The 19422-nt window shown below is 38.5% G+C and overlaps 1 protein-coding gene across 4 annotated transcripts in view; it reads left to right on the forward strand.

Moving 5' to 3' along the window:
• LOC139473931 (1-aminocyclopropane-1-carboxylate synthase-like protein 1) overlaps positions 1 to 17949 on the forward strand; it is a 32527-nt gene extending 14578 nt beyond the window's left edge. For all 4 annotated transcript variants that reach the window (XM_071256745.1, XM_071256749.1, XM_071256746.1 and 1 more), the window contains 10 exons: positions 1068 to 1137; positions 3528 to 3594; positions 4089 to 4186; positions 4645 to 4704; positions 13550 to 13650; positions 14975 to 15107; positions 15495 to 15636; positions 16161 to 16303; positions 17355 to 17508; positions 17752 to 17949. In XM_071256745.1, coding sequence (XP_071112846.1) covers positions 1068 to 1137; positions 3528 to 3594; positions 4089 to 4186; positions 4645 to 4704; positions 13550 to 13650; positions 14975 to 15107; positions 15495 to 15636; positions 16161 to 16303; positions 17355 to 17508; positions 17752 to 17798 — 1015 coding nt within the window. In that variant the 3' untranslated portion in view covers positions 17799 to 17949. The remainder of the gene's footprint in view (positions 1 to 1067; positions 1138 to 3527; positions 3595 to 4088; positions 4187 to 4644; positions 4705 to 13549; positions 13651 to 14974; positions 15108 to 15494; positions 15637 to 16160; positions 16304 to 17354; positions 17509 to 17751) is intronic.
• Positions 17950 to 19422: the final 1473 nt, after the last annotated feature.

The raw sequence follows: 19422 nt of genomic DNA on the forward strand, positions 1-19422 counted from the left end.
GGTCAATTACAAAATGAATGTATTTACGTTTTGGAGACAAAAGAGAGCCTGGAATTTTGGCGCTGTTCTATATACGACGGTGACGTCAAATCTTTTGCGTCGCTGAGCGATATGACGTCATAATGGTGACGCGCGATGTAGAGCCTTGCAAAGCTTGGTTTGTTTTCTTTAGGGATGCCCACTTCATGTTAGCTTACCAAGTTGCCGTGCTTATATGCTTTCAATGCCTGTCATATGTTCGAGTGAAAACAAACTGCTTGAGGTTATACGGCGCCATATTTTGTTCGATGATTCCGTAATTCAAATCGATAACCCACTCAAAACACTGGACTCAACCCATACCGCTTCACTCAGTATATTTGCTAACACCAAAGAGTTCGCGGTTAATTTAGTCATGGTAGAATGGAGATAAACATACTGTGTTTTCAATGTAGAACTAGGTTACCAGTAGATTTGACCGCGCTAAATTTAACATTTGAAATTCAATTCAGCGCGGTTAAATCTACAGGTAACCAAACATATCAAAGAGTTCAGTGATGATAATATTCACCTATCTGCAACAGTGGTCCAGCATCCGAGATAGGCCTATGCTGGGAATCCGGGGTGACAAGTTTTAAAACAATTGATATGATGGGTGCTAATATAATTCAAACCAACCAACAAACCAATAAGTAAAGTATTAAGTAATGTGATGACAATGTGGAGACTAGTTAACACCGTGAACTCAAGGTGTTGTGACATCCGCTGCTTACTTTGTGTTTGAAAGCAAACGTCTTGACCCAGTCAACGCATTGCAATCGTGGCGAATAGTATTGTTCCAGTCAAGGACGCTGAGACCTACAACTTTTATGAAGATACAAAAAGTAACCGTGCGACGCCATTACAATCAATAATGAAGTTATCCATAACAGTTTTCATGTTCTACCAACTTATGAATGCCAAGACATTTTGTATTCCGAATTGAAGTCAAGTCTACATCAAACACTGTTATGTTCACAGATTGATATACATATTTGCTATTGATATCACCAACGACGTTCTTGAATAATCCTTGACGATATGTTTAGTTTCAGGAAGCAGTTGAAGTATTTCTTTGAGGAACGATTTCATCCTATTTATGAGATAGATCCAGAAGAGGTATAATGTCCTTTCTAAAATCTGCTGTGGAATTAGCAGTATATATGCATTACTCGATTAGTATTTAAGTTGATGTTCCATAGACTTTATCTTGACACACGTTTAACGTATCTGTGTACCCCTGTCTATATTATAACATGAAGACTTTGACACGTATAACATGCACTCTGACAAGGCGACTAAGTTGGATCGGGTGGTCTGTTTCTATGATGTGTCATTGTGTTCTGGCGAATTGACTAATTATTTCTAATATTGATTCGTTTTATCTCTAACCTAACATGTATAATCCTTTACCTGTTTCGCCTATTGTTATCCTGACATGAATATAGAGGTTATCACGCGAGTGTGTTTGGGGATGGTAACTATCCTACATTAGGAATAAACATTGTATTTAGCGAGCCTTTGCGAGCTAAATACATAGTGTTTATTCCTAATACAGGATAGTTACCATCCCCAAACACACAAGCGTGATAACCTCTTTATCATATAATGACCTTCTTTAATTCTGTGCTTCAAAATCGCTTTCCCTCTTTTACAAACATTACCGAAACATTGAGAGTTAATATTGATTACGTCACAGGGTAAGTGATGTGTCAGTCGGACAGTGACAGTAGCCAATATAGTTCCAACTGAAATCTGTTTCTTATACAGTGGCGAAGCAACATATACGCAAAACAACAATTGTTTTTAATTGCCTTTCGCGGCAATCCATCGGTCTGTCCGCTAGAGTAACCGCCCTTTGTCAAAGGGAAGCTACTCTAACCCTAGTCTATGAGACGTCACGGCCACGGTCTGTCCTGTCATAACGTTAAGAAGTGTAGTCAGATGTACACACAGTGACAAAACCAAACAAGGTAACAATTCAAACATATTTCGGCCAAATCCAAGGTTTCAAGCCGCTGAGGTCAAGAAGCACATATATGGCTACTGATCCCGCTTGGCTAGGCCTCGTGCCCTCGCAAAATTGTTTCGAAATTCATATCCCCAAAGTTGCCGAAACCTATAAAATGCCTTAGCTACGTTGCAGTTAGACACTGATTTTCAGTATATTATAAGACTGTTCTTTCGATAATGATAGCAATTATCACTGTAGTTTATCCAGATTCCCGATGGTTAATTTTGACTCAATCGCCGAATGACGAGGGCGACGCCATGTTTTTTTATAAAAAGTGAAAGTAGTCCCTACTTGACCTTTGATATTTTCATCTCTTTCCGCATATGACCCCAACGGATATCGTTATATCCGTTAGCTTTATTCTGCCGAGAAACCTACTCATTATATGATAAACATATTTAACTGCATAATAATTAATAATTATCCGAATATATGTAAACGTTATCTTCACACCCAACATACTAACGGAAAAAAGTGACTGTGCTTCAAATATAGTTCAATAAAAAATACAAATAATTTTGAAATTAAATGATGTTTCTTGAAATGCATATTCAGGACGACATAACTGTCACTTGTGTTTTGGGGAGCATGATAATCACACACGTGTTTTGCTTAGTGTGAACATCACACAATGATTGTTCAGCTATCATGTGCTCAGAAAAACGCCTTTGTTTAAACGTAAATATCCACACCGTGGATATGCTGCAAACAGGAATGGGGCAAAACAAAGTTGCCAGACATGTTAATGTTCATCAAAACACAATATCATCTCTCTGGAGACGTTATCTATAGCAGCAACTTGTCACGGGACGGTCGTCCACGTGTGGCGCTCCGTCAACAAGACAACCGTATTTGGTTGGTGCATCTACGGAATCGATACCAATATGCCACATTTACTGTTCAGGCAAGTTCTTGGTTGAGACCAATTAGTGACACAACCGTACGCAACCGGTAGAGGGAGCCCAATATCCGGCTTCCACATCACCGTCAGGCAACATAACTTTGAGGTACTACCATTGTCGACTGTCTTTCCAGACCTCTCCCCTGTAGTACATGCCTGGGATGAGATAGAATGACGTCTATCACAGGACCAAACAGACCGGCAGGGACAGCTTAATTGGTCTAATATTTGGTTGACATTTTGAACAATATCCCCCAGGCTATTTTCCATCATATGGTGTCTTCAATGTGCCGCCACTGCCTCGCCTGTATTAACGCAAAATGTAATCACACCCAACATTGACATTGATAAATATTAACACCACTGTATATGAAGCACAGTTACATTTCTCTGTCGGTATATCATTATCGTAATGAATGTTAAGCTGTTCCGCCTATGGTTATCCTAATATAGGTAAATGTTTCATACACGCCCTATTGTTATCCTGGCATGTTTAAATGTTTAACACCTTCTCTTATCGTCAAAAAAGCTCTTTTAAATATTTTTTAAATAGTTGTTTTCAAACATTGTGAGCAATTCATGTTTCTCTTTTAGCTTGTGGTATCAAGTGGCACAACTTCAATTCTCGAGACGCTTGCATTTGCCATTGCTGAACAGGGCGGTAAATATAGTGTACATCCTTCCACGTCGTTTATGTTAGAATACATGCTGTCATTGCTGGAGACGGCGGTAAATATAGTGTACATCCTTACACGTCGTTTATGTTAGGATACATGCTGCCATTGCTGAAGACGGTGGTAAATATAACTTCTTTGCTAATCCCTGTCGAAATATAATACACATACTTCTTTTAACGATTTCTATGAGAGTTCATAATACAATAGCTGGACCTGGAAAATATTCTTGACATTCTTCACGTCTTCTACGGAAGTGTACCAAATTGCATTACTAAAAACTGGTAAGTGTCGATCATCTTTGTTGCACTGACAGCCTTAGGATTCAATACATAATATACCAGTTAACATAGACATACAGTTTCTGGTTTTCAGAACTGCATTTAGAAATGAACAATTGCCATTCGTATTTTACCGTCACTGAAACAGTCTCTGTGTTTTCTTGTTTTCTGAGCATGTTCTGTTTTTTATTATACTTCAGACTGCATCCTTGTGCCGACCCCCCATTATTATCGTATAACGAACGACTTCATGGAGCGGGCTGAAGTGGAGTGTCTGCCTGTACCCCTACTCAGCCAGGTGAAAACATGTCTACATAACCGTAGGATTAGCTGGCCAGGTAGAAAGTCAGCTAGGTTCGAATGTTGATGATGAGAGCCATCCGTCGGTGTCAGTGTTGATTCATTGTTTCAGGATGAGAATGGATTGGCGTCCCAGCTGTCAAAAAAGTCTTTTGTGTTTCAGAATAAGAAGGGCATGGCGTCAATGTCAATGAAGACTTCTGCGCTTCAGAATCAGAATGCCCAGTCTTCGCACTTGCCAATGCATTCGCCTGTGCTTCAGCGTAAGAGGGGATTGGCGTCAATGTAAATGTTGTCTTCTATGTTTCAGGATGCGAATAGGATTGCGTCAATATAAATGTAGTCTTCTGTGCATCAAAAGTAAACGGGCTTCACGTCCCATCTGTTAAAATAGTCTTCTATGCTTCAGGATGAAAATGGATTGGCGTCAATATCAAAGTTTCTTATCTGCTTCAGGACAAGTTCCACCTGTCGGGAGAAAAACTGGAGGCAGCCTACAATAAAGCTATTAATGAGGTATGTATTTATCTCTGATGTCTCTTACAGTACCCTTATCCCTAACATATCTTTGAAGGAACGTTATGCCTTGATTTCTCCAATTCAGTGTCTATGTCTATGTCTTACATATCTCTAATGGTAAGTGAATATGTGATATTTAGTATCAGTTATTGGATCTTGCAGGACATATCGCTTGTGGGATACCTAACTATATCAGTTGGGATACTGAGGTTTTATTGAGATGAAACAAACATGGCTGTCAAGAATAAAACCTCATTCCGTCCAGGTGTAAACACACAAACCTATGTAGTTGAAGTGTTGTTTTATTTTGTTAAAACTGTGTAAAGATCAGAGGAAGATTTATTTGTGTTGTTTCTGCTGGTATTAACATTTCTGATATGGTGTGACTTCTAATAAGGTGTGACTGCTGAATGCAAAACATAACTTGAGATTGGACATTCTTTTACATGCGTATCTTGGAAATTTGGAAACAAGCCAGCTCTGAATAGTTAACGAGAGTGTTAGCTTTGACAAATCAGCAGGGATCTTTTACATTTTGTGATAAAATGCCCCAAAACAACTGCAAAAACTACATGTAAACCATTATGGTTTTTCTGCAATCAATCGTTATTTACACATATACTGACATGCCACAGGACTATAGTACAGAGTGCATAGATTGTGTGGTGTACATATTCTTAATTAACCTTTTCCCATGCATGTTCTATAATCCATTGCATGAAATACATATGATGTCACACGCTTTAACACGTTGATATTTTCGGAAAACTTTAGTACAATAAATTTAAAAATGTTTGGTGGCTGGTACATATATGTGGATAAATATTCCATACGCAAATGATAAGATATTGGACACACAAAGAAATCTTACAATTTACAAACTTTATGTTGTTTTAATATTTGTGTGTATCCGCCATGTTCAGTGTTAAGTGTATGCGATGAGTATCGTATTCGAGCAAAAGACATTCTATTATTTTGCAAAAGCGGTTTAAAAATATATTCTTCAGTTTTAAATTGAGTTTTAAACATTACATAATATTTACATTTTGATGACAATAATAGTATTAATAATGTAAATTATTTTACATTGCTTAGGCGTGTACTCTTTCTCTGAAGTGTAACTTCATCATACCCTATATTTCTGCCCCATACAACCAGTGAGTGAGTTTGGTTTTACCCCGCTTTTAACAGTTTTCCAGTTATATCCGGCATGTCAGATTAACGTTGGAGGAAAGCCTGAAGTGATGCAGGTCTCAGACGTTAACACTTCGGTGAAACCCATGAGCACGGGTATGGTGCTGACAAACCTAGAAACATAATCGGGGCGAGCCGGGATTCGAACCCACAATCATAGGTTTCTGGTGTGCCCAAGGCACGCAACTCGGCACAGCGAATCGAATCGCGGCGCCTTAGACGACTGGGCCATCCGTGCCCCCCATTCAACAAAATTGGATTAATTTTTGTATCGAAGATCTTAAAAATTAAATCAAAGTTTACATCACCAATGTTTTGGGGATGTTTCCGAATGCAAAGAAGATCTTCTTTGCCAGAGTGGCAGTTTGTGTTGAATGGAACTTTCATGACAATTTACTGGAGAAATAGACTACCAAATATTTGTATTTAGTAACAACCCATACTTAGCCTTTATAAAACCATTTTCCTTGTTTTGATAGTATGCCTCCGTTTTTGAAAACAATTACCTTAGTTTTTCCCATGTTGACAGGACTTTTCACAAAACTGCTCTAAACCTTAATTTGATGCTGTAATCCATTATGGTGCTGACAGCCAGTTGTTAGACATCTTTAAACAACAATTTCTTCTGGTTGTGTGCACAGCAAGGTATGATACTGTTACCTCAGATGAATAATGGAATGACCCATAGGTCTATACATAAGAAAAAAGTGTTAAGTGTTAAATATTCACAATACAAGTTGACCATAAATCAGATGTCAAAGGAATATCTACGGACAATAGTATGACACACATTACATAAAGGCACTAATTTGATGACAGCATTTATAAATTTGTGTTAGGCATTTTATTATATGAACAGTCAGGCTCTGTGGTATTACCTGTACACCCTGGGATTGCGCTCTATCGTCGTACTTCGTTTAGTGAAAAAGGTTTGGTGTGAAAACACCTATGAAAAAGCTATTCGCATTCGTTCATGTCGATTATTGGAGCAAAGTGAAAATTTGTTATTAATATTATTTTCTTTGTTCATAAATTATATTGTCAAAGATCTATCATCTTCACAGGACCTCGGCATTTCAATAATGTATTTTCGACTGTTGTCACCCCTGATCACACTAAGTCTTACTAGGGTTATTAAAAACTTTTTAATTCCGACAGATATGTTAGCAATATTTATCAAACATTGTTAAATAAAAAGTTAACCCATCCTTATAAAGAAAGCTGTGTCACTTTTGTCAGATAAATATCCAGTGAGTACAGTTTGGGTTGTTTGATTATGACAAACTATCGTAAATGTTGTTTTTTATCGGAACAAAAAACAGAGAATCCACATATACATGTACATATGTGGGGCAGGAATTATCAGATCTATGATGCCAGACTGCATTAGTCTATATATTCCCTGTTTTGAAATGTATCTCAATACTATTATTATTACAAAATATAGAAGAGCCCCTTCGCAGTTTTGATTAAGCTCACATATGTCGAAGAGTGCAAAGGGTAGACGGACCAAACCAAAATTACAGTTAGAACACCGACTTTGTGAAAATGAAGTATAAGACGAATTCCGCGTTCTTATAATTTGTACGAAATATACTTATTTAAGGAAATTGTATCTGCCACAGAATTGATATGCACATTCGTGATTGTATTACTTGTGTCCAGCTAATGTGGGATACATGTTGAAATATTATGTTTCGACTATATCATCATGGTCTAGCATGGTACATTGGTATTGATCGAAGTTTTATATGTACCCACAGTGGGCGGCTGGGTTTGAAGTGGTGGGTCACGTCTCATGCTAATGTCATCACGTATCCACATACTGTGCTGCTTGAAATTATTACAGGGGGCCATGAATATTATTATCTGTCTGTGTCACCGGACACAAGACCGCGAAGTGTACCAATATAACATCATGGCAACCAACTAAACGGAATTAAACCCTTCCACTAAGATGCAATTACTGGCATTGATCTTAAAATCAAACACAATTAGAGCACTTCACTCCACAATATGTAACACTCTTTGGTTAAACAACACCTTTAACTTCAGCCTTTGTGGATGTATGCTGTGATGTGAAGGTGACATAGAGCTTGGGCCGATACTAATCACCCCCATTGTGATATATGGCCATATTCTCATCTAACATCCCGAGTTACTCATTGTAGATTACATATCAATCCAGGTCATCTCTGTAATCTCTCTCACATATATCATTTAAATACATCTTCTTTCACATATGCTATCTCCCTGTGAATTATTTTGTATGCAGTTCCACCACAGAGACGAATTATTGCTGTTTGGTCTTTTGAACAAGTTCTATCTTTTAGCAACACATTCCAGCAACAACCATTTCCATAATCAAAAGAAAAGCTAAAGCAGTGTTCATTGTATGATTCCGACTATGTCATCAGCATGTGTTCAGGAATCACTATAAAATCATTCTGATGCCAGTTGTTCGCGAACACGGGAGCGTATCGATGAGCCTGACAATGTTTTGGGTATAAAACCTAAGGTGGATTTATTTTGTTCAAGTATTTCCTAAAAAACAAGTTTTTACAAAAATCCTTGGCAGAAATATCTTATATTTTACCAGTAGGAAAGGTTGTCGACACTAATACTTGTACAGCAGCATATCCACATTTAGTACATTAGCAGTACATCTGCATATATAGTGCATAAGCAGTACAACTGCATGTATAGTACACAAGCAGTACATCTGCATATATAGTACATAAGCAGTACATCTGCAAACATAGTACATAAGCAGTACATATGCATACATAGTACATAAGCAGTACATATGCATACATAGTACATAAGCAGTACATATGCATACATAGTACATAAGCAGTACATATGCATACATAGTACATAAGCAGTACATATGCATACATCGTACATAAGCAGTACATATGCTTACATAGTACATAAGCAGTACATATGCATACATAGTACATAAGCAGTACATATGCATATATAGTGCATAAGCAGTACATCTGCATATATAGTGCATAAGCAGTACATCTGCATATATAGTGCATAAGCAGTACAACTGCATATATAGTACATAGGCAGTATATATGCATACATAGTACATAAGCAGTACATATGCATACATAGTACATAAGCAGTACATATGCATACATAGTACATAAGCAGTACATCTGCATATATAGTGCATAAGCCGTCCATCTGCATCTATGGTACACAAGCCGTCCATCTGCATAAATGGTACATAAGCCGTCCATCTGCATATATAGCTGCATAAATAGTACATAAGCCATGCATCTGTATGTATATAGTACATAAGCCGTACATAAGAAGTACATCTGCTTATATAGTACATAAGCCGTGCATCTGCATATATAGTACATAAGCCGTGCATCTGCATATATAGTACATAAGCCGTACATTTGCATCTATAGTACATAAGCAGTACATCTGCATATATAGTACATAAGCTGTACATCTGCATATATAGTGCATAAGCAGTACATCTGCATATATAGTGCATAAGCAGTACATCTGTATATATAGTACATAAGCAGTACATATGCATACATAGAACATAAGCAGTACATATGCATACATAGTACATAAGCAGTACATATGCATACATAGTACATAAGCAGTACATCTGCATATATAGTGCATAAGCCGTCCATCTGCATCTATGGTACATAAGCCGTCCATCTGCATAAATGGTACATAAGCAGTACATCTGCATATATAGTGCATAAGCAGTACATCTGCATATATAGTGCATAAGCAGTACATCTGCATATATAGTACATAAGCAGTACAACTGCATATATAGTACATAAGCAGTATATATGCATACATAGTACATAAGCAGTACATATGCATACATAGTACATAAGCAGTACATATGCATACATAGTACATAAGCAGTACATCTGCATATATAGTGCATAAGCCGTCCATCTGCATCTATGGTACACAAGCCGTCCATCTGCATAAATGGTACATAAGCCGTCCATCTGCATATATAGCTGCATAAATAGTACATAAGCCATGCATCTGTATGTATATAGTACATAAGCCGTACATAAGAAGTACATCTGCTTATATAGTACATAAGCCGTGCATCTGCATATATAGTACATAAGCCGTGCATCTGCATATATAGTACATAAGCCGTACATTTGCATCTATAGTACATAAGCAGTACATCTGCATATATAGTACATAAGCTGTACATCTGCATATATAGTGCATAAGCAGTACATCTGCATATATAGTGCATAAGCAGTACATCTGCATATATAGTACATAAGCAGTACATATGCATACATAGAACATAAGCAGTACATATGTATACATAGTACATAAGCAGTACATATGCATACATAGTACATAAGCAGTACATCTGCATATATAGTGCATAAGCCATCCATCTGCATCTATGGTACATAAGCCGTCCATCTGCATAAATGGTACATAAGCAGTACATCTGCATATATAGTGCATAAGCAGTACATCTGCATATATAGTGCATAAGCAGTACATCTGCATATATAGTACATAAGCAGTACAACTGCATATATAGTACATAAGCAGTATATATGCATACATAGTACATAAGCAGTACATATGCATACATAGTACATAAGCAGTACATATGCATACATAGTACATAAGCAGTACATCTGCATATATAGTGCATAAGCCGTCCATCTGCATCTATGGTACACAAGCCGTCCATCTGCATAAATGGTACATAAGCCGTCCATCTGCATATATAGCTGCATAAATAGTACATAAGCCATGCATCTGTATGTATATAGTACATAAGCCGTACATAAGAAGTACATCTGCTTATATAGTACATAAGCCGTGCATCTGCATATATAGTACATAAGCCGTGCATCTGCATATATAGTACATAAGCCGTACATTTGCATCTATAGTACATAAGCAGTACATCTGCATATATAGTACATAAGCTGTACATCTGCATATATAGTGCATAAGCAGTACATCTGCATATATAGTGCATAAGCAGTACATCTGCATATATAGTACATAAGCAGTACATATGCATACATAGAACATAAGCAGTACATATGCATACATAGTACATAAGCAGTACATATGCATACATAGTACATAAGCAGTACATCTGCATATATAGTGCATAAGCCGTCCATCTGCATCTATGGTACATAAGCCGTCTATCTGCATAAATGGTACATAAGCCGTCCATCTGCATATATAGCTGCATAAATAGTACATAAGCCGTGCATCTGTATGTATATAGTACATAAGCCGTACATAAGAAGTACATCTGCTTATATAGTACATAAGCCGTACATTTGCATCTATCGTACATAAGATGTACATCTGCATATATAGTACATAAGCAGTACATAAGCATATATAGTTCATAAGAAGTACATCTGCATATATAGTACATAAGAAGTACGTATACATCTGCATATATAGTACATAAGCCGTACATTAGCCGTACATCTGCATATATAGTACATAAGCAGTACAACTGCATATAAAGTACAAGCCGTACATGTGCATATACAGTACATTAACCGTACATCTGCATATATAGTACATAAGTTGTACATCTGCAAATATAGTACATAAACCTTACATCTGCATGTATAGAAAATAAGAAGTCCATTTGCATACATAGTACATAAGAAGTACATCTGCATATAAAGTACATAAGCCGTACATCTGCATATATAGTACATAAGCTGTACATCTGCATATATAGTACATAAACCTTACATCTGCATATAAAGTACATAAGGAGTACATCTGCATATAAAGTACATAAGCCGTACATCTGCATATATAGTACATAAGCTGTACATCTGCATATATAGTACATAAACCTTACATCTGCATATAAAGTACATAAGGAGTACATCTGCATATATAGTACATAAGAAGTACATCTGCATATAAGGCACATAAGCCGTACATCTGCATATATAGTACATAAGCTGTATATCTACATATATAGTACATAAACCTTACATCTGCATATATAGTACATAAGAAGTACATCTGCATATTTAGTACATAAGTACAGCTGCATATATGGTACATAAGCCATACATCTGCATATTTAGTACACAAGCAGTACATCTAGTACATTTGCATATATAGTATATATGCCATACATTTGCATATATAGTACATAAACCTTACATCCAACTTCTATATTGTACTTTTTCCTTTTTTCCCGTGAACGTTTTTCCTTTACTCCTAACCAACAGACACTCTGTGCTTGTTCACAGCAGACGTATATCATAATCAAATTACCGTTTTTAGCTTAAATAAAGTCGGTAAATGCTCCATTGCGTCACTGGATTTCCTAGTCCATCATCCTTTGATTGTTTTGTTTGTCTGCAGGCCACCGTCACTTGGCATCAGTCCTGCTGTGTGTCATCAGACAATAAACACTTATTTCTTCATCTAAATTGTGTATAATCTTTTCGCGAACACCTAGTGTCTTCACTGATTTTCAGTGATCCATTGATATAATTTACACCACTATTTTGCCATTAACCTCCATGTTGCCTTTTATGACCAATGGAATATTTTGGCGAATAATGGAGACTGGATATTCTCCGGCATTGACGTTTTTTATTTCATCAGACATATTTTGTACAACTTCATTTAAGCATGTGTGTGTGTGTGTGAGTGTGTGTGTGTGTGGGGGGGGGGGGGGGGGGGATGGGGGGGAGAGGGTTGATCCCTTACATCTGACATCCATTTACGGTTGCCTTGCATCTGATATATATTTTGTACACAAGCCTTCCATAAATTGATAAGAAGCTAACAGCAGAGGAGACGACGTGGTTTTAATGAAGCTTTTCTTCAGTTAAAATACTGACCTAATGTGGCATTCTTTGATATGTCTCTTATACCAAGGTCTTGAGCAAATAAATCGTGTAGTGACCCTTACATATAATGGCCATGTTATTTGAGGATTTGTAGTACAGCCGCTCTTTGGATGGCAGCTGGCTGGGACAGAAAAGGTTTACTCAAATTCTGCTTGCTCGGTGTTGTCTGCTTGTGTGTTCTACCAAAGACACCATTCCATATTGAAGGTTCATCTCCACGTCACGTCTGTTAATGACAGTCAGTGAAGTACGGCAACTATATCGGTTTTCATGGCAAGGGGTCTGACTGGAAACGTAATAGTTGGTCTCAAAACAATACGCATCCCAAACACTCAAACTCCCATCACGAACCGCCCCCGCCTCCCAACACCTGTCACGTTCCCAACAAACACCCATCATCTCCCTCCAACACCCACCCCAGCCAACACCCAACACCTCCCCACCACCCAATCAAAGAGCCAAGGACGCATAATTGTGAATTGTGGTTGTTGTTAGGTGTGGGACAGTATGATTTCTCGGGATTGGTGATGAGGTGCTTGTTGTGTTTTGAAGACAATAATAAATATTCTGTCTCTAACGACAGCTGTCGCCACCCTTTCGAAGTGTGGTAATCAGACCCTCACTCATGGTTTGTATGCCAAGCAAGAAAACCGAAGCTGGTTCATTTAAAGTTAACTTCATTCTGCGACAGGACACACAGGAATCTGCATTATGTTAACTAATGCTACACTAATTGTTGTTACTCCCAGGGACGCACGGTGCGGGGTGTGCTGCTCATCAATCCACACAACCCACTCGGCGATGTCTACACGCAGCAGCAACTCATGGACTGTCTGAAGGTGGCACAAAGGTTAATACTTGGAGATCTTGAAGATGTCATAGACAGTGGATATGCACTGTATGTCAGATACCTGTGTCGAGCACCTGCATCGGATACATTTGTTGGGTACCTGTGTCGAGTACCCATGCCATGTGTTTGGTACCTGTACATGTGTTAAATACATGTGTCGAGTTGCTTTATCTGGCAACAATAGAAAGTACGTTTTGTGGGTATCTTTTGTCTAGATCCTATGTCAGGTACATGTATAATGTGTCTGTGTCGGGTACATGTCTCATGTACATGTACCCAATACCTATGGCAGGTTTCTGTGCTGGGTAGCTGTATCATGTACCTTGCAGATACCTCTGTTGAGAAACCAATACCAGGTTTCTCTGTACGGTAGGTACATCACATACCTATGTCGGGTACCTTATTAGGTACCTGTGTTGGTGACCGTGTCTAGCATGTGTGTCGAGTACTTGTGTCAGGTACATGTTTGGCTAGCTATAGAGCATATGCCCAGAGAGCAGTTAGTTGGTGATTCCATTCCCAGCCATGGTATACCAAAAGACGTTAAATATGGTGTTTCCTTGCCTGGTGCTCAGCATTAATAGGACAAAAGTAGTCAGCTCGGAGCGGTATACTGTGTTTAAAATGGGTGTCCATGTTAACTCGACCTCATCTTACCTCACCTCACCTCATCTTACGTCCAGGTTCAAAATTGACAATAACCTGAAATGAACAACACCTGCTTCAACTTCTGACAGATCAGCTCATACAACTCGGCAGACATTGGCTGCCATCACTGTTGTCATGTGATGCATTTCAGACCGTGGCATCCATTGTCGACAAACAACCAGGGTTACTGTCCACACACCAATGTTTTCCCAAGACTAAAATGGGCAAATGCAGCATCACAACACACAATACTGCATAGAATTCACAATACTGTAAACATTTCGCAAATGCCAATGCAATGCAAGATAAGAAGACAATGTTCCAATATGATAAACATAGAGTAGCACAAACCATTTTATCAACGTAATATAATTGACTTTGGACATCTTAAGTCTTCAGGATTAAGGTTCTTCAAAGGTACGTCTGTTGACACACAATGACGGTGTTTCTGCAATTATGCTCAATGCTAGTATTCACGAAACGAAACACAAATAAACACATCAAATTATAGGAATTATTTAACCATTCTTAGAAGACATGTATTTTGACATGCATGTAAAGTGGCAGTGGAAATATCTCTGAAACATTTAGAATATAATGCATTCGTTATCAATAATTACACAAACATGTTCATATGTATAAGTACATCAATAACTGATTAATCATATATTTGTAGTCATGACTTGCACGTCATCATGGACGAGATTTACGCGCTATCTGTGTTCGACGAAACTGCAACCTTCAGCAGCGTAATGACCCTTCCTGTACCTGACAACATGAAGACACACATTGTCTGGGGATTTAGTAAGGTAGATGAGCTACAGCTAATGAGTGATTTTGTTTTATTCCGCACTTAGCAATGTTCACCAATATCAGGGCGGATGACACCAACAAGAACTTAACATTATGTTCTCATTTCGGTGTACTGCTAGAAGATAGCAGGGGGAATCGACGTTTTGTTACCTGCTTCATTGTAGGTGATTATGATACATGATGACAGTTGTTGCTTAACATTCTTCATGGGAGTTGATTATAATAGACAAAGGTAGTGTTTTGATACATGCTTTATGGGAGTTATGCTAGACGATGACAATCATTGTGATAATTATTTCATGGTCGGTGATTATGACAACAGGTGACAGAGTCGTTTTATTAAAACAGGATCAGGTTGTACTGCAGTTTATGCTATGCTGCAGGACCTTGGCCTCTCTGGGTACAGATGTGGTGTCCTACATACAAGGAACCAGCACATCCTCCAGTATGCAGAGAAAGTGGGGATTTTCCAGCAGGCAGCTGCTCCGGTACAACTAAAGCTGCAGGAACTTATCAAAGACAAAGGTGAACCTTCAAGGAATTACTCATCTAAATCTTTGAACACAGTATTATTCAAACGAAGGTCTGCACATGAACTTTAATCTCATTATACTTAAGAAAATCAATATCTTCTCATCGTTGTTTCTAAAGTAACTGTATGTACTTACGTCTCATAGTACTTGAGTCAGTCAGTTCCCATATTTACATCACATTGTACTTAAGAAGGTCAATACCTGTCCACTTCCTGTTGTCCTTACAATAATCAGTTTGTTTTTACATCTGGTATTACATACAAATGTTATTACGCGTACGAATATCTCAGTGTACTTGAAAAAAGTCTTCATATGTACTTGCTAGATTGACATTTATTCATTTATTACTAAACCTGAGATATTCTGAAAATCTACTCGCATCTCCTTGTACGTGAGGAAGTCATGTACACTGTTGAATATTGGTGGTAGTCAGAACATGTGCTTGCATTGTTATCAGTTTGATATGAGTTATAAACGATATGGAGATTCTGATCCTATTGGTTGCCATGTGGACAGAATGGCTTGACGACATCTACTTCCCTACGTACAAGCAACGTCTGACCGACAGCGTGACCTATGTCACTGGACGACTGGCAAAGTTAGGGGTCACAGTCCATCCAAGCAAGGCTGGCTTCTTTGCCTGGGCAGACATGTCAAAGGTACTTTTGTTACAACACGTTGGCAGTATGTTATCATTTGGACTTGCTCTCAAGAATAATGAGCCAGCTCTTACTATCAGTACAAGTCTAATTCTCGAAAACGAAGATCCTTATTTCAACATGATTTTGAACCTACAGTGAATAAAGTTCAATGAGTGCAACTAATCTTCAAGGATGAAGTTTGATATTCGAGTTTGACTTACACTTGACTTGGAACTCAGACATTGGATAAGTATACTCAGTAATGATTAGTACAGTGAGTTTTTATTATTTCTGCCTTGCTTATTTGTCTTGTACACATTTTGCATTGGTTTGAGTCTCAGTTTCTTTGTATTCTGTGTCTTGCATATATGTATTAAAACAATGTCTTACCTTATACATAAATGTTGGATTGCAAGCTGCCAATTGTCAATTACTAAAGATTAGAAGCAAATCACCTATCCCTGTAACTATAAGTGTACTTTCCTCCAGCCGTTTATTCAGCATGTATATTTCCGAATCAAAGAGATCTAGGGGAAATAACTCTTAGTTGCCTAGCTGTGGCATTCTTTCCAATTCGGACCAAAGTGTGCATGCATTGCAAAGCAATTAGGTGTGTAGTAAGATAAATTCATCGTCCATGGATGACATAATAAGTTGTCAACTGATCCCGAGGGGTACATCACATCATGAGGTATTGCTTGACAACGAATTTATCTCACCGATATTCATTCATGCAAACCCAGAATATAATTTAAAAAGCTATTTTGGGAACTAATAGACGACGCAAACCATTTTAATTCCCTTTACCCAATGCATTCGAATAAGCATAGGTTCATTTCAGCCAAAAGATACTTATGCAAGATAAGCAAGGTACCTAAAGTGTGTTTATACTGATTTTGCAACAGAGTACATAAGCGAACTGCAAGGGAAAACTTGCCCGCTCCTTAACCAATTGGAAGCTTGTATTTTAATGTAAGGTGAAATCAGAGCTGATGCATCCATGTCCCCCTTATAAGACAGACAAGAACACACACAGACGTACACACATATATATGTGTGTACTATTTAGTATCTGGCTGCTCCAACCTTCGAGGCAGAGGACCAACTCCAGGCTCGCTTCATCTGTGGAAAAGTCTACATCCTCGGAGGGCGCTCTTCATACGGCTCGGAGCCAGGCTGGTTCAGGATTGTGGTCTCCAATCAGATGACAATACTCCAGTTAGGTCAGTCAGCATGCTTCAGTCAACACAGTAATTAATCTCGAAAATTCAAAATAACAAGATTTGTTATAAATGTTGATATATTGAAAATGTATATGTACTTCTTTCATATAGTTAGTTAGTTGACATTTAGGAATGACCGTTAGGTGCACATCATATACACATCCACATGGAGATGAATATTTCTCAAATTGTCATAGTATTTAATCTGCTTCATCTCCTCTGCCAAATTTGTATTTCACACAGGGATGGACAGGGTGGAGGCAGTGTTAAGAGGCACGCTGGAGCTGTAGGAGATTCACGAGGGATGGTGGAGCAGTACGCTATGGGGAACAAGGAAGCAGCAGCCAATCCCCCAAGTCAAATTGATAATGTCATGTTAGTCCATCATAGTAGCATTGTATACAAAGTTAATCGGTGTTACTGTATTTTGACAGTTCTGTAACAAAATAAACTCTATATTCATTTTGACTGATGTTTCATACATACTTGGTTGATACACCATTTAGGAGACAACCTTCTGTGTCTTCAAATATGTTGTGGTCCCATTGCAGATGAGATATGTCTTACTTGTCCACCAGTCCCAGAACCAACCGTTTGGGCAGCTAGCCTCCAATTAGTTGATTTTTGTGGAAATCTTGGCCTCCTCCTGGAATGTAATGGACTGTGACTTGGACTCAGGTCAAAGGATCAATGTAAACTTGACGTACATAAAACTCGGCTTTGGTCAGTTCAAATTGACAGTCTCGAGCACTGACCAAGTAAAATGTATAAATCAATAGGGCTACGAATCAGGTGTAGTGTCATGGAGACCCGATCCACCAAATAACGTTCTTGAAGAAATAAGTCACAGTGTATACTGTACTGTCAGTTCTACTTCTCGAGTGTCAGTGGGAAGAATATCCTGTCGTCATGCTACTGGTCCTGTGTAGGCTTTCTGGACCAGTTGAGCCTTGGAGCATTCACATGCATCTCAGTGCATCATCTTGACAAATCGTCTGGACAGGACATCTTGACAGGTCTTGACAGATCTTGACAGTACCGTGTCTAGTGTTGAACTGTGCCCATTCCCCTTCTGGACTGACATTTATGCTGGTTGATCCGTTTCAGGTACATCTCAACAAAACAAGCCAAAGCGGTTGGTGGTTGTGGTTGTGGTGGTGGTGGTGGTGGTGGTGGTGGTGGTGGTGGTGCAGACTTTGTGTTTGCACCACATCTGCCAAAGTGCTCTGCTCTGCTCTTCTCTTCCATTCTTCTTTGAATTTTTCTTTCACTTCTCCATCAGGACAAAAGACGCACAGGTATTCCAACGGGAATTTTGCATACTTGAGATATTCATGCCAGTGTTTGTCTGTGGCGTCCCATTGGCAGAGTACTACACCACAACAATAACAGATAACACCATCACCTCGACTATGATAGAAATAGCCAGCCATGGCCTTATAATAAGGGGTTTGTGTCGTCTGTTTAGGCAAAGTTTGAAAAGACATCAGACGTTGTTGAAATTGATCATAGTCAGGATGAGAAGGGTTACTCAAGGTGTAAGGAGGAGCAGATCATGCATCCAGAACGTCACCAAGTTGCCATGTATCCATAGAGTTTGTTTTCTCTTGCTTGTTCTCTCGCCTTTTCAGACACTAACTCGGTATTAGGGAGACCTTGGTATCATGACATTGCATTGATTTTCATATTCTTGACACACACGAGTGGGAACATATCTGCACTGTAAGACAACTTGCTGATGTCTTTCAAAACAAACAATAGTAAAAGCTACGACCTTGTGTTTCTTGGTGATATGAGAGGGAGCAGGTTTGTGTTTGATGCTTCTTTTTCTATCTGCGGCTGCAGGCCTTGGTTGGTGTTGTTACAATGTGGTGAGTAATGCCTGTTTTCCATGGTGTTTCAAACTGTCCCTGA

The sequence above is a fragment of the Haliotis cracherodii genome, unplaced genomic scaffold, assembly GCF_022045235.1.
Source record: "Haliotis cracherodii isolate W230 unplaced genomic scaffold, xgHalCrac1.p SCAF_3, whole genome shotgun sequence".
Lineage (NCBI taxonomy): Eukaryota > Metazoa > Mollusca > Gastropoda > Lepetellida > Haliotidae > Haliotis > Haliotis cracherodii.